This window comes from Nothoprocta perdicaria, unplaced genomic scaffold (genome assembly GCF_003342845.1).
Source record: "Nothoprocta perdicaria isolate Ctin4 unplaced genomic scaffold, notPer1 scaffold_76, whole genome shotgun sequence".
Lineage (NCBI taxonomy): Eukaryota > Metazoa > Chordata > Aves > Tinamiformes > Tinamidae > Nothoprocta > Nothoprocta perdicaria.
Window position 1 is genome coordinate 1862922 of NW_020456043.1, and position 25008 is coordinate 1887929.

At 53.3% G+C, this 25008-nt stretch overlaps 1 protein-coding gene across 1 annotated transcript in view; it reads left to right on the forward strand.

Annotated features, from left to right (window-relative positions):
- The first annotated feature begins 166 nt into the window (after positions 1-166).
- Positions 167-25008, forward strand: part of MAP4K5 (mitogen-activated protein kinase kinase kinase kinase 5) — a 52632-nt gene continuing 27790 nt past the window's right edge. Inside the window, exons 1-2 of the mRNA XM_026051525.1 lie at positions 167-277; positions 17146-17203. Of these exons, the coding sequence (XP_025907310.1) occupies positions 167-277; positions 17146-17203 (169 nt within the window). The remainder of the gene's footprint in view (positions 278-17145; positions 17204-25008) is intronic.

Consider the following 25008-nt stretch of genomic DNA (forward strand, 5'->3'; position numbering starts at 1 on the left):
GGGCCGCCGCAGCGAGGGAGCCCGCGCCGGGAGCGAAGCGAAGCAGAGCAGGCGCCGCCGGGCCCAACGGCCGCCGCCTCCTTTGTGCCGCGCCGCAGCCATGAGGGCCGCGGGGTGGCGGCCGCGCTAGGCGCCCGCCGCGCCGGCCACAGCCACGGCCCGCAGCATGGAGGCGCCGCCGCGGCCCGGCGCCGGGGACATCCTGCGGCGCAACCCGCAGCACGACTACGAGCTCGTGCAGCGCGTGGGCAGCGGCACCTACGGCGACGTGTACAAGGTGAGGAGCCCGCCGCGGCACCGCTTCGGCCCGGCCCGGTTCGGCCCGGCCCGCCGAGGCCCCTTTCCGCCCGGGGAGACCCGCTAAGCGCGGGCTGGGCCCCGGAGCGGGCGCCTCGCGGCCACCCCGGCGGAGCGGCCCTCGCGCCGTCCCGCTTGGCAGCGCCCGAAAGCGGGATCGGGAGCGGAGCTGGCGCCGGCACCGGCCGTAGATCCTGCCCGGTACCGGGTGTGATCCTGCCCGGCACTGGGTGTGATCCTGGTACTGAGTGTTAGATCCTGCCTGGCACCCGGTGTGATCCTGCCCGGCACCCGGTGTGATCCTGCCCGGCACCGGGTGTGATCCTGCCCGGCACCCGGTGTGATCCTGCCCGGCACCCGGTGTGATCCTGCCCGGCACCGGGTGTGATCCTGCCCGGCACCGGGTGTGATCCTGGCACTGAGTGTTAGATCCTGCCCGGCACCCGGTGTGATCCTGCCCGGCACCGGGTGTGATCCTGCCCAGTACCCGGTGTGATCCTGGCACTGAGTGTTAGATCCTGCCCGGCACCCAGTGTGATCCTGCCCAGTACCCGGTGTGATCCTGCCCGGCACCCGGTGTGATCCTGCCCGGCACCGGGTGTGATCCTACCCGGCACCCGGTGTGATCCTGCCCGGCTATGCCCAGCACTGGGCATTAGATCCTACCTGGCACCGGGTGTAATCCTGCCTGGAACAGGGTGTTATTCTGCCTGGCAGTGCCCAGCACCAGGCGGTAGATCCTGCCCGGCACCGAGTGTTATCCTTCCCAACACCGGGCATTATCCTGCCCGGCTGTGCCTGGCACTGGGCGTTATCCTTCCCAACACCGGGCATTACCCTGCCCAGCTGTACCTGGCACCAGGCACTCCATCCTCTGTGCCTCTGCCCAACACCAGGCGTTATCCTGCCCGGCACCGAGTGTTATCCTGCCCGGCGGTGCCTGGCACCGGGCATTGTCCTGCCCGGCAGCGAGCAGCTCCGAGCCCTGTTGTGCCCGGCAGCACCAGYGCACGCGAGGGGACTGAGCCGCAGTCACACAGACCTTTGAAACGGCCACATATGGCCACAGGGAGCTGCTTTTAGCCTATGTTTTCCCTATCCCTGCATATTTACGCATGTTTTTTTTCCCCCGGAAGGACTGTGCAGCGCTCATTAAACTCCTTTGCTAGGCTGGCTAGTTCTGGATACTTAAATAAAGGCTGGTTTAGTTCTGTAAATCCTGAACCCAACAGGCCTCAGGCTTGTGTGTGTCCGCCCGCACGTGCCCCAGGGGTGTAAACAGACTGTCCTGCAGAAATGTGGCTGTGTCCGTGTATGCGGCGTCGTCCCGTGCCCTTTGTGGAGACAACAGGCGCTTTCTGCCGCTCGTTGCCCCGCTAATTAGCAACGAGCTGTCCTGACATGCCGAGCGCCTTCCGCTTCCGGAGCTGCTCCGCGTTGTCCTGCATGGCTCTGCRCGGCGCTGGGTAAACATCCACCCTCTGGAAAAACAAAGAAACGAGGGAAAAAAATAAACCTAACGCTGCTCGCCTCAGCTTCCCAAAAAATCTGCGCTCGATTGCTCAAAAAGCCTCAGATTGGAGTCAGCCCAAGGCTTCGCGCAGCAGGATCTGGCAGAATTAAACCCGAATAAAAGCGGCGGAGCCGGCCCGTGTGCAAAGCCAGTGTTAGGGTGCTGCGCTCGRGGAGGCTCCGCTTGTTTCCAGGTCACTGGAATTGGCCTCTTTGTTCCTGTAAAGAGCGAGGGTCACTACCAGGGGAAGGACGAAATATGGCTAAATCTGCAAAGCCAGCTTATATTTTTAAAAGTCGCTGCTGTCACGCTGGTTTTAAATGTCACCAGGGTGAGGTGTTTGCAGCGTCCAGTTTTAAACGTTGCACCTCTCTCGTTCTTAGTTCACGGCAAATCTCTTCTCAGCGCAGCTGAGGCCCCGCGTGCTGTTTCTAAACCCTGTTTCTCGGTGGATATTCAACTGCTGCGACGTCGCAGAGCAAGGTTTGCTAGGGAGCCCTCAAATTAAGCTGGAATTTTCCTCTCGCCTCCGGTTTCTCTCCTCCGGCGCTAATAGTGAGTCACCCCGCGTCTTGRGCACCGTTGTTTTTGGGCATGGGACGGTCTTTCCGAGTGTGGGAGATGGGCCTCTCTCGGCCGCTTTCTGCTGGTAGTGCTTCGTGCCTCAAATTCCTCCTGGGGCGCTTGGTAGCTTTTAAGTGTAATTAGTTCTTTTTTGGAAGCTGGAGGCGGGGGTTAAGCAAATATTTGTGTTCGCTATTAGGTCAGAGCAACATATTTAAGGCCTCTCTGAAAGGCTGCTACCCGCTCCGCTTCTCGTAGCTACTGCGGAAGCTTGAAATTGAAATCCATTTTCTTGGTGTTTGTGGGTTTTTTCCCTCCCTCTGTCACGTGGGCACAGTGCTGGGTTGTAGGATCGCTCCCAAGTAATAGAYTCTTCATAGTCATTTAATAATCACTGTTTTTTTTCCAAAAAGAAATGTTTTTTAGGGTGGGTGAGAAACATCTGTAAATAAATGATTATACCTATAATTACATCCAGTAGTGTGTTTGAATAGGTGTGAGCTTGGGCCTGCTGCTCCATGGAAAGCCCGGTGCGTTAGTTGTCGCATCCGTGCTGGGAGAGTTTTTCTTTTTCCAAAGGGCTACTACTCTTACATGCACTCTAATCCATTGCAACCTTCAAATGCTCTTAATAAGGGACTGTTAATTGTGGGTGCCTGAAGGCGGCTGTGATAACAAGGATGGGCAACTCGTGGGTAGCTCCCTGACACTGTTTCCTTGTCCCCTCTCGCTGTTGTTGAGCGTCCTCAGCGTCTCCTTCCTCAGCACCCTCTTAGAGCAGGGATCCTCGTGGCTTTGTTACCTGGAGCATTGGGGGCAGCTCTGGGCTCCCCGGGACAAGGGGGACGTGGAGCTGCTGGAGAGGGGCCAGCGCAGAGCCACAGGGATGGGGAAGGGGCTGGAGCAGCTCGTGTGAGGAGAGACCGAGCGAGCGGGGCCTGTTGAGCCTGGAGGAGAGAAGGGGGAGAGGGATCTGATCAACATGGACAAACACCTGAGGGGAGGATGGAGGGAGGAAGGGGCCAAACTCTTCTGGGTGGTGGCCAGTGGCAGGACAAGGGGCAGTGGGGACAAGGTGAAGCCCAGGCAGCTCCGTGTGGCCGTGAGGAAGAACTTGTTTGGTGTGAGGGTGCCCGAGCCCTGGCCCAGGCTGCCCAGGGAGGCTGCGGAGGCTCCTGCTCTGCAGATCTTCCCAAGGCGCCKGGATGCGCCCGGGTGCCCCGTGCTCTGGGTGTCCCTGCGGGAGCAGGGGCTGCGCTGGGGGATCCCTAAGGGTCCCTTCCAACCTCAGCCATTGTGTGGGTCTGGGATTCGTGGGTGCCAGGGTCACCTTTCAGGGAAGCTGCAGCTTTTTGGTGGTGCTTTCATCCCTAGTTTGCACAGGGCCCGGATGAGCTGCAAAACTACACGCCTTGCAAGGCCCTGCCGCTTTCCAAAGGTTCTCGGTGCCGTTGGCCGTTCCTGGTTTGGTAGCATGAGGCTGTCACGGCTGTGAAATAGGTGATGTGGATGTGGAGGTGCTGGAACCTGGAGGGACGAGAAGAGAGGGTTTGTGTCAGGGTCAGGGTTTGGGTTTGTGTCAGGGTCAGGGTTTGCTGAGCGCTGTCGTAGCACAATTTCCTCCCTTCGAGTTTCAGCTTATTAACGACTGCAATCGGAACGAGGCTTGGGGGAAAGGATGCTCCAGGTCAGGGTGGTGGCAGGTTTGGGGCTCACTYCCCGTCCCGTAGGCATGGAAGGGAGTTGAGGTCTCCTCCGAAACGTGAGTGAAAGACCCCACTGTGATAGCACCTCCTGCCCCTGAACTCGAGGCCTTTCTTCTCGGGGATTTTAATACAAGTGCCCCAAACAAAATTTTAAGTATTTATCGATTTTGGAGACTGGAGAGAAACGAATGGTCAGTGCAAACTGTTTTTTTTTTTTCTTTTAAATGCTCTTGTTTGGCAGCTGAGCTGAAATAAATCGCGTATTTGCTGAGGCGGGCGGCCCGTGCAGGCCCCGGCGCGCCGAGTAGCTGTGTGTCCGTGCCGAGAGGCCGCGGTGGAGCGCGGGCCCGGCCTGCCTGGTTTGGACCCTCCCGAGCAGGACTGCGAGCAGCGCGCCAGCGGCTTCACAAGAAGTGCAGCAGGAGAGAAATGTGCCGGGTTAACAGCAGAAACAAGAGATGCTTTTATTAATGGAAATTTCATTCCTTCTTCAGTCCCCCGGGCCAGTCTTCCTTCACCCAGACTTATTCTCTTGGCATTTTGGGCTGGATTATTCTCTTTTTTTAGTGTAACTTTTGCGATTGTGTCCAGCATCACTGCTGCCCAAAATGCTGAGCAATGAGATTGGATCATGGCAAAGAGACAACCTCTTGCCCTCTCAAAAATGGTTTTGTTTATGTATATATCTATATCTATATCTATATCTATATCTATATCTATATCTATATCTATCTATCTATATATATATATATTTTTTTTTTTTTAAAGAAATGTCATAAAAAGCAGGATTCTCTCCAGTTCAGGTCAGGCTTGGGCCTCCTTGGGTGATCACTGTCTGATTCTCAGCGCTCTGGAGCAAACATCATCCCTGTTATAGTCAGTGGGTGCTGAGGAACTTTATCTTGTGTTTTGCAAATATATCTTAATGTCATTCCGATGTCACAGATCATGAGAAGTTACTGATGGAGGCATTAAAGTTACCAGATTAAAAATGAAAGATTAAGTGTTATTTTTTTTTTAAATACCAGAGCAGAGTTGTGGCTATGGGGGGGGTTAATCTTAACCCAATGCCCCAGACGTTGCACAAATAACGTTTGGGGGCTGCAGACCCACTGTGGTTTGGTGCCTCTCGTCCTCGTGAATATTCCCGCTGCCGGAGGATTTCTCTTCTGGAAAACTGCTTGCTTTTCTTCTGAGCAGCAGTCAGGAAGATGTGTGTTTATTGCTGAGAACTGTGTTACTCACTTGTTGACATCCTCTTTTCAAATATTTAGGAGCTGGGAGGAAGCCTTTGTTTTTACTTTTTTTTCATCTTTATAGGTTTTTTTTTTCTTTCTTTCTTAGGATTTATCATGTAATGCTCACATTCAGTACTTCAGCCCAAGGTGGTTGGGTTTAAATGTTCCCTCCTGGCTTTGGTGCCTTTCCCCTGCGGGACCCGGCTGTTCCGCTCGCTGTTGAGCCAAGTGTTGCCTTTCCAAATGGATGTGAGGTGCTGGGGCTGGAAGGACGAGGTGCAGGGTGCTCCGTGTGACGTGTTCCTCACCCCTAGTCTGCTGCACAGTGACTTTTCGTATCCACGTGAGCTCCTGCAGGCTCCATCTCCCCAAAATCCATCCCTGACGTCCCTTTCCCAGCGCTTAAAGGCGCTGAGGTGGGATCCGAACTCTTCTGCTTATGCCCAGTTCTCACCATCTCTTACTTCCAGAATCAATTAATCTCCAGAACCTTTTTACAAGCAGGATCTCCTTTCTTTTCCACCCCACCTTAGGCAGTGATGTCCTCCCGCACTGGGTGTCAGAGGTGCCAAAGAAGTCTTGGTGGCAGCTTTTCAGTGGGCTCCTGTCAGCTGGTACCAAGGTGCGGGTCCTCAGCAAATGCTCATGTAGGGGGACAGTCCTTTGTCCCCAAGGATTGTGCACGTTCTTTGGATCCAGGGCATCATGTTTCTTGGTTCTGGAAAAGTAAAAGTTCCTATAGGATCTTTAAGTCTTGAGGAGCTAAGAGTTTCCTTTCCGCCACCTTCATTGTCCCATTGATCCCAGCCTTGGCTCTGGGACTGGCTTCAGCTGCAGCATCACAGCCCAGCACTCCTCCTTCAGAGACCTTCTGCCTCCTGGGCAGCTGATTCCCTTGTTTTTCTTTCATTCCCATTCCAATCACTGGGAGGAAGCTCAGGTGTCCTATACTTACAGAGAAAGGAGTTAGGAGAGCATTTTTAATTTAATTAATTATGATTACTCCGCTGCATATCGGTAACTACTCCGGCTTCACCTCCATGATCCCTCTCATTCCCACCTCCACGGTCCTTCTTGTTACATCTGGATGTCTCTGAATGTGTCCAAGATTTACAGCGTCAGGCAGCTCAGCGAGGCCAGTTTCTGTTGGAGAAGGTATGTAAGAGAAATATGCACAATATCCATGTCGGCGAGAACAGCTCTCTCCTGCTAGCAGGGCTGAAATGGAGTTTGCCAACATATTTGGCTGACACCAGTAGCCGTCTGCCCTCGTTGCAGCTGGAGAGACAAACTTGATTTCTGCTTTTATTCCCATTTGGCACCTGGCACCTTAGTTCTGGCCGTAGATGAAAAGGAGAGGTAGAACCAGCGCAAGGTGATTCACTTGGAGAACAACACGGATTCCTCCTTATTCACAAAAGTCTCCTTATTCGTGGAATTTGTTCCTCATACCTTGATAACTTGGAGTTTAAGTTACTGAGACTTTCTTGCACTTTGGCGTTTTGTTAGAATCCCGGATTTTCTGTTTCTTTGGGAATCGGGAGCGGTTCTAAGTGCTTCCCTAACTCCCGGTGGTTTCCTAGCAATGAGAGCTCCGGCGGAGCCGCAGCCTCTGTGGTTTATGGCAGTGGGTGTACTCGGGGAGGCTAATAAAAGCTCAGGCACTGGGGCAGGGTCTTTTGCACATGAATTTGCATGTGTTCCCTGTGAAAACCGATGATAACGCTGCATTTAACGCTGCATTTAACGGGGATAGGGAGGCAAGGCGGATCCTGCTGCTCTTTGAAAAGGAGCAAGGCCTTGCCAGGGTCTCCTTGCAGAGGACAGTTTGTTTTGCCTCCTGTTTGGCTTTACCAAGGCTTTCTGCCAGGTTGACCAGTTTGTTTAAGCAAACCCGGAGCTGCTTCCGCTTGCCAAGCTCAGCACTGTCACCCAGGGAGCTCAGGGCCTTTCCATGGTGTTCCTGGAAGCATCCAGCAGCCTGGGAGCGGGATGCAGAGCCATGAGCGTCATCTGGAGCCCGCCGGAGGTGCGCCGGGCTGCCYGCTTCAGGAGGCGGGATGAGCTGCCTTCCCCTGAGCTCGCTGGCTTAGTCGAGGGAAAATTCCAGCCTTTTGTGCCGAGCGGTTTCCATTCGATGCTTTTAAAATTCCTTTAGCGCCRGGCGCTGCGTGGAGCAGATGCCTCTCGTTACAGCCTGAGCCGGCAGCAAAACTCTGCAGCCTGTTGTGACACAGGGAGAATAGGAAGTGCCAGGGCTTTTGTTCCAAAGCCCTGGCCTCTTCCACTATTTTCCCTAATCTCTTATCCCGTGCATTTGTGGATGGGAATCTACTGATTTTGCTGCTCCTGAAGAGAGCAAGAAGCTCACGTGAGGTGTGATGGGGGTAGCCCTGAGAGCCTTGCCCAAAATACAGCTCCGGTAGCCCATGTTGCTGCATTTGCTGAGCCCCTGTGCAGGCCCAGCCTCTGGGATTCCGTGTTTTGGTATTTCAGCATGTTGGAGTTATTCCTCTTGAGTCTATTTTTGCATCTTCAGATGGAGATAAGAGTATAGACAGATCACGTTTTCATGTACATAAGAGGAAAGACTTGGCCAGGCACGTTGCGAAAGCTGAACGAGACATATTAGACATATTTTCAGGTTGGTGTAGACAGCTAGATTTGTAGCCTGTTGAAATGCAASTTTTGAGATACCCCGGAAAAGCAGCAGCTTTTCCAGAACCAAGAGGCATTTGCAGTCTCTTCTCCTGCCTGTGCTGGTGCTGTACTGGTACGTAATCCATCCTGAGCTTTCTTAGTGTTGCCCTTCCCTGGGCAGCATTAAGGGCATCATTACCTCCCCTTAAATAGAAATAGTGAAATCTGTGCTTTTTCCCTTCAACTTTAATGTGACCGCATCTTKTAGAAGCATAAATTGTAATTATTACTATGTTAAGCTGCTTCCTGAGGGAAGGTGTAGGTTCCCATTGTAATTAAGTGAAAGTATGGTRTAAATTATTTCATTTTGATGAGTTATCAGTGCATTCTTTTACTGTGCTTCTTGGGAAGGATGCAATTATGATCTTAATACTTTTCATTAACCACTGTGCCAGAATATCCTCACAGGAGACTGGTGAGCAGGAACCTCACGGCATCATTTGCCTTCAGAATTAGTGAAAAGGGGACATGGAAGGGAAAAAAGTGATAGAGCCAAATTTTAAATTTGATGTGATGGCCCGTTGCAAAAAAAGCTGCATTTTGTTTTGTTCTTGGCTGTGAGYAGGGCTGTCTGCTGAGCAGCACTGAAGTGACCTCAATGTGTCACGTTCACCTTAGTTGTGGAAGGTCCATGGAATTGTAATGGTTGGGAGGGTTATTGTTAGCCTTGATGGAAGGCAACAAGTAAAGCCCGTTGCACATCTGTGGGTCTGTCTATTAATTACCYTAGGAAATAGCAGAGAATATATAGAAAACCAGCAAAAAAAGAAACGTAAAAGGTGGAGTTGCCCCTTTCTGTGTTGATGCACTTTTGTCTTTCGTAGATTTTGCTAAAACCTGCAAATGAACCCTGCCCGGGAGGGAGCAGGAGGCTGGTGCTTCTCCCGGCCCCGTGGCCGCACGGGATTTACACGCTGCACAAGCAGGAATTCCTTTGGGTTTTCCCAGCCTACGGTGGTGGGTAAGGGAGAATACGTGACGTGTCCCATGCAGGTGCCCACGCTGCGTCGCCCGCCAGAGGAGGGCTGGTAATTTAAATGCTACGATCAAGTCTCTTAAAACTGAGATCCTCTTAAAATACTTCTTGYTTAAGTAAATAAATAGAAGGCCTCCTGCTTCCAACGCCTGGTGCCTTGGGAAGAGGGGGATAATGATATGGCACACGCGGGGAGGGGGCTCTGCCCCGTGCGTGGACGCGATTGCTGGGGCGTTTCGCAGCCTGTGAGGCTCCTGGAGCTGCACGGGGTGTATCCGCGTGGGCAAAATACCTGCTCCTCAGCCCGGGGTGCTCGGGAGGGATGTGGCGCTGCGGGTGCCAGGACCTGCAGTTTCTGCCACTGCCCTTTCGGGTTGTCGGCGGGTGGGCATTGAAATGAGAAGCACAGCTTGAGGTCCTCTTGCTCCCCTGAAAAGAGGCATAAAGGACTATTAAAAAGCATACTTTTTTTTAACATACACTTTTTTAACATACATTTTAACATACACTTAACACAAGCATACACTTTTGATTAATACACTGCGTTATAAGCTTTATCAAAATGTAGATGCTGTCTAGAGGGTCTGCTGTAAAATTTGGGCGGTGATACCCACCTGGGAAGAAGGGGAGTTAGGAGCGTGGTGGTGCACTGATGGTGCACTGAGCCTCTGATCAGTGCAAGGACTGAACTTATTTAGTACTTAACCTTTCTTACATATCTAGCACACTCAAATTCTAATTTTTCTCATTAAAAATGCTTCAATATCATATCTGTTCGTTTCAACAGCATGCCCCGGCTGTGATTTCTAAACACCTGCTAATAGAGAGGTGTTGCTGATCCCTGTTTCATCACCAYTAGATATAAAAATAAGATTGGAAGTAATTGATGGGTTCTGCTGCAGAAGAAACAGCTGAGCACTGGTGTGTCCCAACAGYCAGAAAGAAGCAGACCCACCTTGTTGTTTATTCCTGTATGGGTGTGTGTTTATAGGCAGGGATGCACATGCACAAAATGAAATTTGGAGAGAAATTCAGCCTTTCTGAGAGAGACAGAGATTCAGCCTTTCTCCATCTCTTCCTGAGAAGATGAGAATTTTCTTCCAAATTCTTTGATTTACAGGGCTGCGTATATATTTTTTAAAACATTCTTTCCATTTTGGCCACTGTGTTTAATATAAACAGCAACAATTAAGAGCAAAACTTGCAGACCTCTGTTGTTCATGAGGACATGTATAGGGCTTGTTCCTATAGTTTGGTAATTTAGTTCRTCCCCGAGGAACTGGAATGGGAAAAACAGTTATAACTTTGTTGTAGTTAGATTTGCCTGCTTAAAGCTCTGCTTTTCCACATACTATCAGATAAATTATGTTAAAGGAAAAAGGAGTCAAAGGAGGTTTATTCTCCTGATTTGGAAGGCTTGATACATCAGAGGAGCATAGATGTGATATTAAAAGTCAGAKGGATCTGCCCTGAGGCTGCATGGTTAAAAATGAGCTTGCAGACACATCTCAGGTGCAGCATGAAGCACTGCAGTTCTGGGATAAACAGCTTCAATAAAACCCCCAGAAAGCAAAATGCATCCACGAGGCTGTGTCATTCTGACTAATACCAAATATATTCGAAAATATTTCTGCTTTGGGGAAGCTGCATGCAAATAGTGACGGTTTGAGTACTGTGGCCTCTGAATTGCAGTTTGTTCTCCTCTTTAAAGCACATCATTTAAGACACATTACATGTAAAATGTAAAATACATTATGTTCAAAAGCCCCCGTGCCTTAGCGTGCCGCTTTGGAAGGGACACAGCTCTTGTGCATTAACTCATGCTTATAAAGAGAGCCAGCAAAAAGTTCCTTTTCCTTAAATTGGTGCCAGAAAAGTAAAATGACAGTCCTAAAATATGAGAAGGTCTTCAAAAACACTGGGGTCTATCATATGTGTTTCTTAGTAAATAAAGGACGGTTGATAGACCTCTATGAGGATGTAAGAGCTTAAGCATTTTATCTGATTGACTTGCTGATTTTTGTTGTGAAAAGAAGAAACATAGATACTCTTTAAATGCTCTGCTTGACACATCTCTTAGCTCTTTCATCTCTGGGGAAAAAAGAAATTTCAGCTTTTCAGCTGAGAAATTATGTAGTCTCCTGATGCTGCAGAATTGCTGTTCTGCAATACTGATTTTTTTTCTCGTGTCTTGCTCTATGCATTCAGTGCAGCACTAAAGTGAGATTCTTACTTGCATGGACATTCTTTGATTTGTTAATCTGTTGTTCCAAGAGTTATCCCACTCTGCAGGAAAATGAATAATTTCTAGTAGATTTTCAGATTGGATTTTCATAACCCAATTCACGTAGTTACAACTTGCAAAGCTTTGAAGTYTTGGTGAGTTTTTCTGCGGGCAGTCTCCTCCAACTGAGTCAAAACTGGGCCTTTTTCCCCCTCTTGTAGTATTTGTTTGTGTCTTTTGTGCTGCCTTAGTTGCTAAATAATCCTTTTGTGGTCAGAGTCCATTTCTAGCCCTAGCTTTGCAATTTGGGAGGGATCCTGCCAGATACTTGGTAAACGATGATCTGCCAAGAAAAATTCGTAGGAGAATGAGCAATATCTACTTGGAGGCAAATATTTTGGGGAGTTTTGAGTGTGTGTACGTGTTTTAAAGCAACAGCTGTTAAGATGTGCCCTGATCTTTGCATTCTTACTGCTGCTCTCCTTAGGTCTCTGCCCTTCCATGGTCATTGCTAGGAGCAAGAATTAAACTTATTTCACCGGCTGCTGGYGCCTGTAGCAGACCCATGAAACCCCTTGTGCCTCTGCGGATCCTCAGCGCGCTTCTCCGTGCTTGATTAAAAGCAGTTGGCATCCCATCATTAATGAGCTTCTCGTCCCTCGTCGCTTGAGTTAATTGGCCTTGAATGCGCAAGTGTCTGAAGCGCCCGGGTGAGAGGCAGGTTCCACCTCCCGGTTCCCTCCACGGCAGCAGATGCCCTATCTAAATGTCACTAGCTGTCCGTAGAAGTAAATACATTTAGGCCTTATTTGCATTAAAGCTGTGCTTAGGAGCACCCGTAGCAGCCCTCCCCGTGCTGGGTTTCAGGTTGGAGAGTGACATTTATTAAGCACTGGGGCTTTGGTCCCTCACCCTTTATTTGAGGGGATGTTTGCCTCTTGAGCAAGGCAAAGGTGTTAGTACTGTAAATGTGGAAGTAGGAGGGACAGCTGTGAAGGGCAACTTCTGCTTTGTGCTTGCACGGATTGTTCACCAGCTCGCGGGGTCTCTACATATCTCTGCACGGATCATTCACCAGGTTGGACATCTCTGTTGGCAGAGGATCAATATTTAGCTCTGATGAATATTGGGCTGCAGCAGCCCGTGCCGTTGCTCTCCCGCCATGAACTAGCAGTTCAGAAAAGCACATGAAAAAAGAAAAAGCAGCCCGTGAATCTCCACTTGTGGCTTTTCTGGAACGCAGCAATGGTGACAGTTGCGGGACGGTCCCTTTGCAGCGCGCGGCGTCTGTCGGGGCTCTGTGAGGCGCTGCTTTGTGCAGGGCTCCGCGCGCTGCGCTGGAAAAGCGCCTGGCACCGCGCGCTGACSCAGCTGCACGGCGGGCAGCGGAGCCAACAGCTGCCCCGGAGCCGTGCGGGATGATCTGCGTGGATATTCGTTGCTCCACGTTGCTTCTAAGCTGGCCTCTTCTCTTTGTGCTTCTAATGTTTGATATATTCACAGAGCTCCCTGCGTGATGGAAAAGAATAACCCGCTGAGCATCCGTCGTGGAGACGCTCCGAGTGCTGGCGCGAGGGCTTCGTTCCAGCCTGTCCTTTGGGTTCTCTCGGTGGATGTTGGGCTGGTTTTGCTGGGTTGGCTTTATAATAAAAGCAAATCAAGCCCAAGCTTTAGCTGCGGAGTGATGGCAGCCCCGCGGCTGCGGTGCGTGCGGCCGGGTGGGCGCTGGGGTCGGGCGAGCGGAGGCAGAGAGGCCTRGGCCCTGTCCAGGTGGGGCTCTGGAGCGGGGCTCCGTGTCTGGGATTGCCCCTAGCTGCACATTTTGTTTTGTTCTGTTTTTAAAAGGGCTTTCGGAAAGTATTTGCTTTCGCGGAAGTGCTCTCCTAGTGCCCTGTGGGGTTGCATGAGGTTGAAGTATCTCTTTTCTGTGAAATACAGCACCTCAAAACTCATGCGAAGGGGATCGGTTTATGCTCCTCTTAAGCTAGGTCTGTGCATACGTGTGTGCATTGCCCCCAGAACACCCAAACAAGCAATGGAACCTCCAAAACTTGGTAGAGATATGGAGCCCATTGCTGCAGTTTCTGGCTGTTTCTGGTTATTTTTAGTTTTTATATTACTGTATTTCTGTTATTCCTGGTTTCTATTGGCCGTAGACCATGTCCTACCCATGTCGTGTTGTGTCTGTGTTTGAGGACGTGGTGGGAAGCTCCGTGCAGGGGGTTGTCACGGGGTCAGCTTCAGGGAGCTTCATCCGTGCGGGTCTAAGAGCTGTAAGGTGACGAGCAGGGCCTGCCATGTCTGGGGTCATCACAGAGTCATGGAGCAGGGCAGGGCTTGTGCAGTGAGAGAGGTCAGAAACCAGAAGGCAGGTCAGAAACTACCCCGTTAGTAGCCGGGCAGGGTCAGCTGCGTTCTGAGGGTATCTGCAGGAACTGAGGAGGCATCAGGCCCTGGGTTTGACTGGGACATMGTGGTCACCACGTGCAGCCTGGCAAGGAAGGGGTAAGATGGAAACCTGGCTTTGGAGCTGCAGTTAGGACTAGGTGAAAGGAAGACCCTGTTGAACAGATGGGTCTTCTGGGAACTGGAGTGTTGATGCAAGGCCAGAAATCAGACAGAGGTGAGGAGAGGGTGGCACCGTGGAAACTGAAAATACTGGCTTGGAGGTTGTGAGAGTGATGCTGGTGCCTGACTCTTCCCCTTCTCTTCCTTGGTGTGAAGGAGAGGCTGGCTRGATGGGGAAATGCAGGATGTAGGTGGTTGCACTTGAGAAGGTCAAGAGTTCTGCTTCCGTCCATCTTCACGCGACTTAGCCCTGTGGATCCTGCAGTGATAGTGTCTTGCTTTCCTGCCTCAAAGTGCATACAGCTGAAGTACGTAACCGTTCCCCAAGCCGGTCCTTTTGTTTTCTCTGTATTATTTTTGGCTGTTTCTGGTTATTTTTGGGTGTCAGTGCATTGCCCCCAAAGGCACTGAGCAAGGCCTGCCGTGTCTGGGGGACATCACAGAGTCACTGTGGTTGGAAAAGACCTTCRAGATCATCGAGTGCAACCGTAGACCCATCACCACCGTCCCTGCTCAACGTTGTGCTGGTGTTTGTTTGTCRTTGTGGATGTGATAATGTGTGGATGTGGATTTTCTATATGCACTTAAATCAATAACAGGCCAAGAAAAGAGCAAAAAGAGCAGCAGCAGTTGAAGCAGCTTGTTTGGTAATTGGCAGCTCTGCATTACTGGCATTCAGGTGCTTTAAAGTCCTACCCTGGTCTCGGGATGGTTTGAGCTAATTTAGAGGTCAGAAAATGCTGAGGAAGTTTCAGGGAACTGGAAGAAGACAAATACTTTGTCCTTAGAAAATTTAAAAAATGTCACTAAAATGACTTGGAAAAACTGTAGTTTCTTTAGCTTGACTTCAACTTTTCTTTTTCTCCAGTACAGAAGTATATCAAAAAACAAATAGGAAGACCGTAAAGGAATTCCTCGCATCAGGGAGGTTAGGGGTAACTTAGATTTTGTCACGTCTCGTTTGCAGTGAAATCGAGGCTGGGCCCACGAGGCAGCAGCGCCACTGGGACCGCGGGAAAGGAGAGGTCCTCCCCGGGCGGTTTGCAAACCTTGTCCCGTCCTGGGGCAACCAGGTTCTGCCCATAGCTGCCTTAATGATCTTAATGATTGCCGAGTCAGCGGCGATCCATTACTGAGGAATGTTTTACCTGGCGGAAGGTCGTGGAGGATGAAGAGGTGAGGAGCTGGGTGTCAGCGAGGGGAGATGTGGTGCTGCCGTATCACAGGGAAAAGCCRCGGGTCTTGGGCAGGCGCTCCGGGACTGGCTCCGTTCAGGCCACGAGTGCCAACCTGGTGGAGATCTCCCCGTTCTAGCAGCTGAGAAGCGAAGCCCTCTGTGCTGGGCCACAAGTTGCCTGTGGAAACATGGAGCGATCCTGGCGTGTGGAAGTGTGGAGYGATCCCGGCATGTGGAGCGTGGAGCGATCCTGGTGTGTGGAAGCGTGGAGTGATCCTGGCGTGTGGAAGCATGGGGTGATCCCGGCATGCGGAAGTGTGGAGCGATCCCAGCGTGCGGAAGCATGGAGTGATCCCGGTGTGCGGAAGCGTGGAGTGATCCCGATGTGCGGAAGCATGGAGTGATCCCGGTGTGCAGAAGTGTCGAGCAATCCCGGCGTGTGGAAGTGTGGAGCGATCCCAGTGTGTGGAAGAGTGGAGCCATCCCAGCGTGCAAAAGCATGGAGCGATCCCAGCATGCAGAGTGAGGAGCCATGCCGGCGTGCGGCAGCGTGGAGCGATCCCGGCGTGCGGCAGGGCTGGCTCTGGGGCCGGCGCCGCTGCCTGCCCGTGTTCCTTCTGGCCCGAGGCTTYGAGTCCCGGCCAGGCAGCCCGAGTGCTGCCGACTTCGGCCGACTGCAGCCGCCCTTCCAGACTGCAGCGTAACAGCAGCGGCGGCGGTTGCTGCTTGGATGGAAAGGGAGTATCGGGGAGGAATATAACCCCTTTGGGTGTGTGTATTTCAGAAATGAGGCTGAGCTCCTGCAAACAGAGCTATCTCTCTGCTTTATCTAGACAGCTGAGCTGCTGCTGGATAGAAAACGGGTCACGGAGCTTCCCTGGCTCCAGCTGGAGGCTCGTCTTGCTCCCCTGTGGAGCCCAGTATTTCACAGTGGTATTGCTGGGTGGGACAGATCCGAATCCCACATCCGTGCTGGGATACCCACTCCTGCTGGCTGCTGGAGAGTGCAGGTGCCTTTGCTGGTGTCTCAGAAGCCTCCCCCTCCAGAAGGTACTTTCAGAAGTGGTGAAGGTTTCCTTTGCGGTTAGCAGATAACGCTGCTGCTGTGTCACTGATTTGCTGTGTTTGCTGCCGTTGTTCGGCGCGCGCCGTCGCTCAGCTCCTCTTTGTCCCCGTTTGGGCTCTCCTCGAGCAAGCGTGGAGCTAGTGTTTGACAGGGCCGCTCAGTCCTTCCCTCCTGGAAACCGGCCTCGTGTGGAAGCTTCACTAAGTTTCGGCCACGTTGAGGGGCTCCCCTTTCAAGGTCTCGCTCTACCTGCTGTTAAATTAAARCTTCTCGGTCTTATATAACAGGAAAGTGTTTCATTCTGTAGTGGCTTCCTTCATTTCAATCCACAGGGAGAAATTCACTGTGTGTTCTCATGCTAAATCCTTGCCCACATCTATTGCACAAGTCCAGCCTAAACCAGGTTTCCTATCCCTCTTAACCAGTTCTTGCGTGCTCAGAGGACTCTGCCTGTTGTTATGGTAAGAATAAGAGTTGGGATTAGACTCTTGTTCCTTTCGGATGCCCGGTGGAAAGGGAATGCCACAGTGCCTAATTGGCTTAGGTTGTGTGTCAAAAATGATAAAGCTGAGCCGTGGTGACGGTGCCCGGGTCATTTAGAGCTCGTTTTACTAGAGTTAACAACATTAATGAAATCCCCTCTTAAAAACTTTCTATATCTGGCRCTGCTGTAACGGCTTCCCCCGCGTATCCGTCCTCCCGCCGAGGGAGCGGGATGCCGAGACCCGTGCGAGGCGCCGCGGGGAGCTCGGTTGTTGGCGGGGGGCTCCCGGGGCCCCCGGGCGCTGCCTCTGCAGCCGCTTTCCCTTCCTGCCCGCGTCCCGCTCGCGCTCYGGCAGCGCTCCGCGCCGCGGGCAGCGACGGCTCCGCTTCAGCAACCGCAGAGCTGCCTCTTTGAGCTGCATRAAGAGCAGCCGGGAGCACTTGGGAGCTCCAGCGAGGCCGGCGCGGTGCAAACAGCAGCTAATCTGCACCCAGGCTGCGCTCATTAATTGCACCGGGCTGTGTTTGTGACCTGTGCCATCAGCACAGCCCCTTTCCCAGCTTGTAGGAGYGGGTGAGATGATGCTTTTGCAGTGATTAAATTTACCTCTTTTCTTACCTCTTTTCTTTCAGGCTAGAAATCTTCACACGGGAGAGCTGGCTGCTGTAAAAATAATCAAGCTAGAGCCTGGTGAGTTCTGCATCCTTTCCCTGCACGGTTGGGTTGTGTGTTTGTTGTCATGAAACACTTGCAAATTTTCTGTATGTTTGTTTTCACAAGATTACAAAGTCCCACACAGTGTAAGCGTTATCTGCTGCATCTCCAGCTGTTCGACGCAGGAAGCGCTGCAGGATGTGCCGTGACTTTTGTTATGTCCTGCTTGCTGTTTCCGTGTTCATTCTTGCCTGCCTTGCCTGTTGCTTCGTACGGCGACCACAATGACAGGGCTGTTAGGACGAAGGTTCAACCTGTACCTTCTGTCCTTGAGGTAAGCTGGCTTTGTCCCCGAGGTGAAGGGGACCGTGCCGAGCTGAAGCCTCATCTGGGTCCTGCGGGAGAGCTGCAATCACAAAGTGGCCCCGAATGGCAACAAGGAGAGGAGCTTCTTAAGTCCTCAGTGATACCGCTGTCCCACCTGAGCATCTCCTTTTGTGTGAGGAAATAATCTCCCGTCACGTGTTCCCTGGAATGCCTGTCAGATCAAATCCCTCCTTGGTGTAATCCTCTTCCGTGTCTCTTCACCCTGTTAGGCTCCCCGGAGTTGCCGTTTGCCTGCCCTCCGGGGCCATGTCCATTCAGGATKCGGCCCTGGGGGAGGCCCTGGCTCTGGGCTCGCTCGATGCCCACGTMGCAGCACCCGCACCCTGGGACCCAAGCCAGACACTGCTGCTTAGTTGGCATAGGGAGCTGCGGAGCGGTGGGATTTATGGAGTCACAGGGGCCTAACTTACGTGACCGGAGTGCTACGGGGAATTAGTTGAGGCTCATAAAGAGGGAAAAAGAGCGGAGATGAGCAAAGACACGTGGCTGTGGGAGAGGCTGAGGGAATGGAGCGTTCTTCAGCCTGGGCAAGAGGAGGCCCAGGAGGGATCTGACTGGTGTCTGCCATGGCCAAGGGGAGAGAAGGTGGAGCTTGCCCCTTGGAGAGGCACCAGGGAAGGTTCYAGGTGGACACAGAAAACAGTTCTCCATGGGGAGAGTAGCTCTGCAGTGGAGGGAAAATGGGATCCCTATCGGGGATGGGTTTCAGAAGCACTGAGCCCCCTGTCTGAGCCCAGCACGAGGCCAGCTGGCACCTCCGCAGGGCCCTGGCAGCCCAAGGCCTTCATGAGCCTGGGTTTTGAAGGGCAGCACAGAAACGTGCTCTCCAGTCCCTAATAGCAACGTCTGTTCTTGACTGGTCAGGTTTTAAGACTTTCATTTTGAAGARGAGCTTTGAGTCAATACATTGCGAGCAAGTGAGGTGCATGTGCTATTTTCCTACTTCTTATTCTAAAAATATATGGTCTCCTTTGCCTGTCTTTGGTTCGTGGCATGGGCTGGTGACCACCAAGAGGTGCCTGCTCGTGTCTTACGTCCCTGGTGCTTCCTCTTCACCTGGTCTCTCATAACATATCTGTCCTGGGAGCCAAGCCCATGCTGGTGGTTTATTACGTAGCTTTTTCTAGCTTTCTGTTACATCCTGGCTAACAGACTGTGCCAAGACTCGAGAGTCCTGGCCAGCTTAAGCACGTGCAGGTCTTGTGTCCAAAACTGGGTGACCAGCCTGGTGGCACACGCGCCTTTGTGGCCAAGAAGGCCCGTGGTGTCCTGGGTGCGTTAGGAGGAGCGTGGCCAGCAGGTCCAGGGAGGTGACTGTGCCCCTGCTCAGCCCTGGGGAGGCCACATTGAGGGTCCTGGGCCCAGTTCTAGGCTCGCCAGTACAAGAAGACAGAACGTGGGGCTACTGAAGAGGGTCCAGCGCAGGGCTACAGAGATGCTGAGGGGCCTGGAGCAGCTCTCCTGTTCCTGTTCAGCCTGGAGACCCCGTGTTTTCTACCTCTCAGTTTACACCATCAGGAAGACTTAGGTGCCGTTTATAAAGTAGGAGAGGAAGGCAGCGTGAGTCCACGTACATCGTGTGGCCAGTGGTTGGGAAATGTGGGGGGAAGAGCTCAGAACCACTTCATCTTCTTTACAAATAAGATGTGGAACCAATTCTCCTCCTCTCATGCTTTTCCTTCCCACTCTGCAAGGTGTTTTARGGTGTTTTCATTGTTTTCTTCTGAAGTACAGTAAACATGAACTGTTACAGAAGGCATATGAGAGTGTCTCTGTTGCCCTGTGTTCAGAGTGATGGGAAGGCTCTTTTGGAAACGGATCCTGGAGGATTTCACGTGGGATTTTGCTCCCTGAAGGAAAGCAGCCTTGTCTCCGGCCCGCAGGGCACGAGGCTTCCCTTGAGCGGAGCTCATCATTTCCAAGAGATTTTTAAGTGTTTAGAAGTTTGTGAAATCCAACAGTTTTTTCTTTTCTTCTATCAGAAGAACTTGAGAAATCCTAGAGAATAAACAGAAAAGGGGCTGAGCCTGATGCTTGAGCTGCTCTTTGCTCCTCTTGAAGCGCCGGGCGCAGATGYGGGCGCAGGCAAGGGGCAGCCGGCGCTGCCGGTGCTGAAGCCGCCCCATGTCAGTGGCTCAGGCAGGTCTCGTGTCTCGTGCTCGCCACGTCCTGCCTCGAGCCCCACTTCCCCGTGGCTGCGGGCGCCTTCGTGGTGGGCCCAGGTCTGCAGCGTGGAGCTGCCTCAAAGCGGGGCCGGATTCACGAGGAAGGGAGCTCGTTTGGAGGCTCCGTGAACCCCTCCGCTCGCCACGGGGAAACGCTTGCTCCTGTGCTCCTGTGTCATCCGTTTTGTTTCAGCTCTGTTTTGAGCTCCCCGCAGCCCTGCCGGCCTGAGCTCCATCCGTGGCCTGGCTCTTGGCAGGGGCCTCGCTGGGTTTTGCTTTGTTTCTAGGGATGCTTTGCAGCTTTTCTTTATTTATCTTTAATTCTCAKGGAGATCTGTGGGCTCTGCAGGGCAGCTGGGCTGCAGCAGCTTTGCAGAAAGACCCAGCACTTCAAACTCCTATGGATTGCAAAAATGAGTTGCTGCTTATGMGAGCTTATATTTAACGTTGTGATTAGTCCTGAGGGGTCTGAGCAGCTTTTGAGGACTCCGCTTGCAGGAGCAGGTCCGTGCGCAGCCAGCGTTGGGCGCCTTGCAGGAGCACAGYCCCTTTCAGCAGCAGCGCGGGCTCCTCTCAGCCCCCGCAGCGCAGCCGGAGAGCCTGGTAACAATCTCCCGAATTAGTCACCCTCCGAGTTACATGAGTAACATGCAGCCCCTTCCGGAGGGGAGGAGGAGGTGGCTCAGAGGTGGGAATTAATCAGCGGGTGGGAAAAGAAGAGTTCCCAGCTCCATGGCTGCCTCAGTGCAGAGCTGGCACCAGGGCGGAGGGCTCGGGAGCCCTGGGAGGTAAGAGCTGCCCCAGGTTAACGTCCAAAAGCAGAGGCACTGGAGGGGAGCTCCAGCAGAAGTGCCCCCAAAACAGGGGGTGTGGGTGAGTCAGGGTCCCTTGTGTGGCCCCTGCAGCTACTACCAGTAGTAAGTGGGACTTACAKCCAAGAGCCCAGCATCACTGTGTATTTTCATGGAATCACAGAATCCTTAAGGTTGGAAGGGACCTCTAGAGATCATCTAGTCCAACCCCTGCWCMCGCAGGGACACCCAGAGCACGGGGCACCCGGGCGCATCCAGGCGGGTTKGGAAGATCTCCAGAGCAGGAGCCTCCRCAGCCTCCCTGGGCAGCCTGGGCCAGGGCTGGGCACACTCACTGCCAAGAAATGTTTCCTTAAGTTCCTGTGGAACTTTTGGTGCTTCAATTTGTGACTGTTTCCTCTAGTCCCACTGGTGTCCACCACTGCAAAGAGGCCTGCCCCTCCTCCTCACTGCCTCCCTTGAGGTATCTATAGACACTGCTCGGGTCCCCCCTCAGCCTCCTCTTCTCCAGGCTGAACAGACCCAGCTCTCTCAGCCTTTGCTCACAGGGCAGATGTTCCAGGCCCCTGAGCATCCTGGTAGCCCTGCGCTGGACTCTCTCCAGCAGCTCCACATCACTCTTGTACTGGGGAGCCCAGAACTGGACACACTACTCCAGATGTGGCCTCACCAGGGCTGAGTAGAGGGGGATGATCACTTCCCTCGACCTGCTGGAGACGCTTTTCTTAATGCACCCCAGGATCCCGTTGRCCTTCTTGGCCACCAGGGCACACTGCTGCCTCATGGTCAACTTGTCGTCCACCATGACACCCAGGTCCCTCTCTGCGGGRCTGCTCTCCAGCAGGTCCACCCCTAATCTGTACTGGTGTCCAGGGTTATTCCTCCCCAAGTGCAGGACCCTGCACTTGYCCYTGTTGAACCTCATGAGGTTTCTCGCCGCCCAGTCCTCCAGTCTGTCCAGGTCCCTCTGGATGGTGGCGCAGCCCTCTGGGGTATCAGCTGATTTTTTATTTTATTTCATTGCCTGTCACTTTGCTGCGTCTTTTCTCTGAGCAAAGGAAACAAGCTCTTCTATTTACCAAGCTGGCCGTGAATTTGTTTGAATTTATGGGCTGGTTCTGCTGCCGCACTCACTTAAGCCATGCTCACAGAATCAAAATAGACCGTATTTTTCCCTTTTTTTTTTTTGGCACAGACTTCGGAGAGCATTAGGCAAAAGTCTTATGGCGCGGTAACGGCTTTTCCCAGCATCCTCCCAGCACAAATGCTTCAAATAATTTGAGAGCCAATTCTGTTTTGGAAACGAATCCAACTGTGCTCAGCAGCGCGAAAGCCAGAACGGTCTGAGAGGCAAAAGCTGCTGCCTTGAGTGGGTTCAGGGACACAGGGAGACAACTGTATTGGGATAACTGTACCGGGAGGATGTGTCCCGCCTGCAGAGCTTTCTCCCTGGGAAAAGTAATAAGTAAAATATCTCCAAATTTACTGGATGTCCACTGTAAATGCTCTTAGGATGATGAACCGTAAGCTGAGAGGCCGTTGGCGCTGGGCAGGGCTGGTGCTTCATCGCAGCGCGTGGCCTCTGCGGGAGGATCCCACGGTGAGTTCCCGGCTCGGTCGGGATGGCGTTTCCCAGGAGAGCTCCGTAAAGGCTGGAGCAGCCGGCTGGGTGTCCCAGGCCGGAGCTGTGGCCTGGGCAATGCTGCATTTCAAGAGCTGTTCGAATACCTGCTGCCAGAGCACGCAGCTTTTTCACTCTAGTTAACTTGTGTTTCGAAAGCTGCTCTAATTTTTATTTGCCCACTTATGGTGTGTTTCAAATGGGTCCTTCCTGCCCCAGAATGCGGGAAGCCTGAGCGGCTGCGCTCCCTTCCCGCGTGGAAGCAGGTTCCGTGGATGGAGAAGGGCCGGGGAAGGGGGAAGGAGCTGGGGCATCATGCGGGACCTGCGGACAGCGGGGCTGCCGCCTGCTGCGGTGCTGATAAGTCGGAGCAGGACCCTCGGGAAACACTTGAAGGAAAGCGGGAGCAGCGTGGAGACGGCGCTGGGTTTGGGATCGTGAACAGCTGAACTGTGCGGAGACAGCTGGGGAGGGCAGGAAGAGGGAATGGGAAATGGGAAGTGGGAAGGTGCAGAGAGAGGCTCTGAGGGGCCACAGGACCTGGGACGCAGCRCGGGGCCGTCGGGAGCCCCACGGCACCATCACGCTTCAGCCGTCGGCGGCTGGGTGCTTGTGGAAAGGCCGATTCCTGGTGGGAAGATCATCCGTTCCCCATAGCTGCACACACTTGGAACTGAATTTCTGTGTGTCAAGTCTTGGAGATTTAACTCCATTCTGTCAGGCTGCAYGTTTCCCCGAATCCCAGGACGAGGCAGGCGCAGAAAGCTCTGATGCTTGCCTGTGCTTTATGTTATCCTCCTCCTTAGAGATGTGAAGATCCAGGACCATTCCCAGTTTCACACTCCCAAGGGTTGGAGGAGACAACCCTGCCGGTCCAAGGAGCAGCCAAGGAAGCAGGAATTTGGCATCTGGCAGCAGTTGGAGCTGGGCAATGAGATGTTGCATTAATGCCTGCCCCAAAAGATGTAGGGGCAGCTCCCCAGCGGTGCCGCGTGCCGGGCTGCCTAAGCGGAGCGTGGAAGGTGTCTGAGGACCAGGATGGAGGAGAAAGGCGGGCAGCAAATTCTGCTGTGACCCAAACCTATGTATGGGGCAAGAACTGAGGAAGAAGAACTTCCCTGTGAGGGTGCCCGAGCCCTGGCCCAGGCTGCCCAGGGAGGCTGCGGAGGCTCCTGCTCTGCAGATCTTCCCAAGGCGCCTGGATGCGCCCGGGTGCCCCGTGCTCTGGGTGTCCCTGCTGGAGCAGGGGCTGCGCTGGGGGATCCCGAGGGGTCCCTTCCAACCTCAGCCATTGTGTGGGTCTGTGAACCTCTCCCCCAGGGGCAGCAACGGAGCCCTCACGGTGCCAGGATGGGTGGATCRGAGGCCTGGCGTGGGAGCTGCTCTCAGGGAGCTGCCTGGAGACTCGTCTGGAGGGCCCGGAGGCGCTCGGAGCCCTGCAGGGTGGCCCAGGGCRGTCCAGCTGCGCAGGAGACCCTTCCTTCATCCCTGCACGCACAGCCCATCACATCCTCCCCGGGCTGCGCGCTGGGCACGTGGCTCCAGCATTCCCATGCTCTCCAGCCTGGATAACGTGGCAGGACATCCACAGCAGCCCGGCCTCATCTGAGCCAGAATGAGAGGCCGCTTAAACACAGCCCGAGCAGGAGCCTACAGGGCTTTACCTCGCTCAGCTCCTGCAGCTCCTGAGCAGCTGCTGTGCYGGGCAGCGCGAACCCTGCTCTGGGAGGAGCTGGGAGCTGGAGCTCCAGGAGGAACCTGCGCCGGGAGCTGGAGCTCCGGGAGGAACCTGGAGCCGGAGCTCTGTGAGGAGCCAGGAACTGGAGCTCCAGGAGGAGCCAAGAGCCGGAGCTCCAGGAGGAACCGGGAGCCGGAGCTCCAGGAGGAGCCGCATTCGGAGATGGAGCTCTGGGAGGAACCGGGAGCTGGAGCTCCAGGAGGAACCCACACTGGGAGCTGGAGCCCCAGGAGGAAACGGGAGCCGAAGCTCCAGGAAGAGCCAAGCTAGGAACTGGAGCTCCAGGAGGAACTGGGAGCCGGAGCTCCAGGAGGAACTGGGAGCCGGAGCTCCGGGAGGAACTGGGAACTGGAGCTCTGGGAGGAACCCACGCTGGGAGCTGGAGCTCCGGGAGGAACTGGGAGCCGGAGCTCCGGGAGGATCTGGGAGCTGGCGCCGCGGGCCGAGGGGACACGAGCGTGTCGGGCAGGGCCTCCCCGCGGCGCTCGGGGCGTCTCGGCAGCTCCCCCAGCGGCGCTGCTGCTGCGGCCGCACAGCCCCTAATTGCAAACATGTGAGCAGACCCGGGTGCATTCTTCCAATTCCGTGTTACGGAGAGTCCCGCGGCTCTGATGACTAAAGCAGAAGAAAATCTTTTTGTCTGGGTATATTGTCACCTTTGAGCGAACTGTTTTTTTCGTCTTGAAGTCTCCCTCTTGATGAAGTATTTTTTACAAATTCTTTGTCTTACTCTTTTTTTTTTTTTGATATTTGATTTTTGCCCTATTCCAGCTTTTCTTGCCAAGAGCAATATTCCAGCTGCCTGGAAACTCTGAATTCCCCTGTTTTGAGTTCATTCTGGCCTTTAAAGCGCTATACATCTTCTCCCCTATCTCAGGCTCTGATCGCTCGGCAGCATCTTCTGGCTCTTTTCGCCAAGCTTTTCTCGTGGCTGCTGCTCTCCTCTGCTCCTTTTTTCCATCTGTTTGCTGCTTCTGCATTAAGCTCCCTGTCGATATTCAGCCCGCATGACCCTTTCCCCTTCCAAATGCCTCATTTCTGGTAGGTAGCCCCATTTGCTGTGGATGTGATTAGTTTATTCATTGCAAATCAAGTGGTCATCTCTTTGGTCTTCCCTG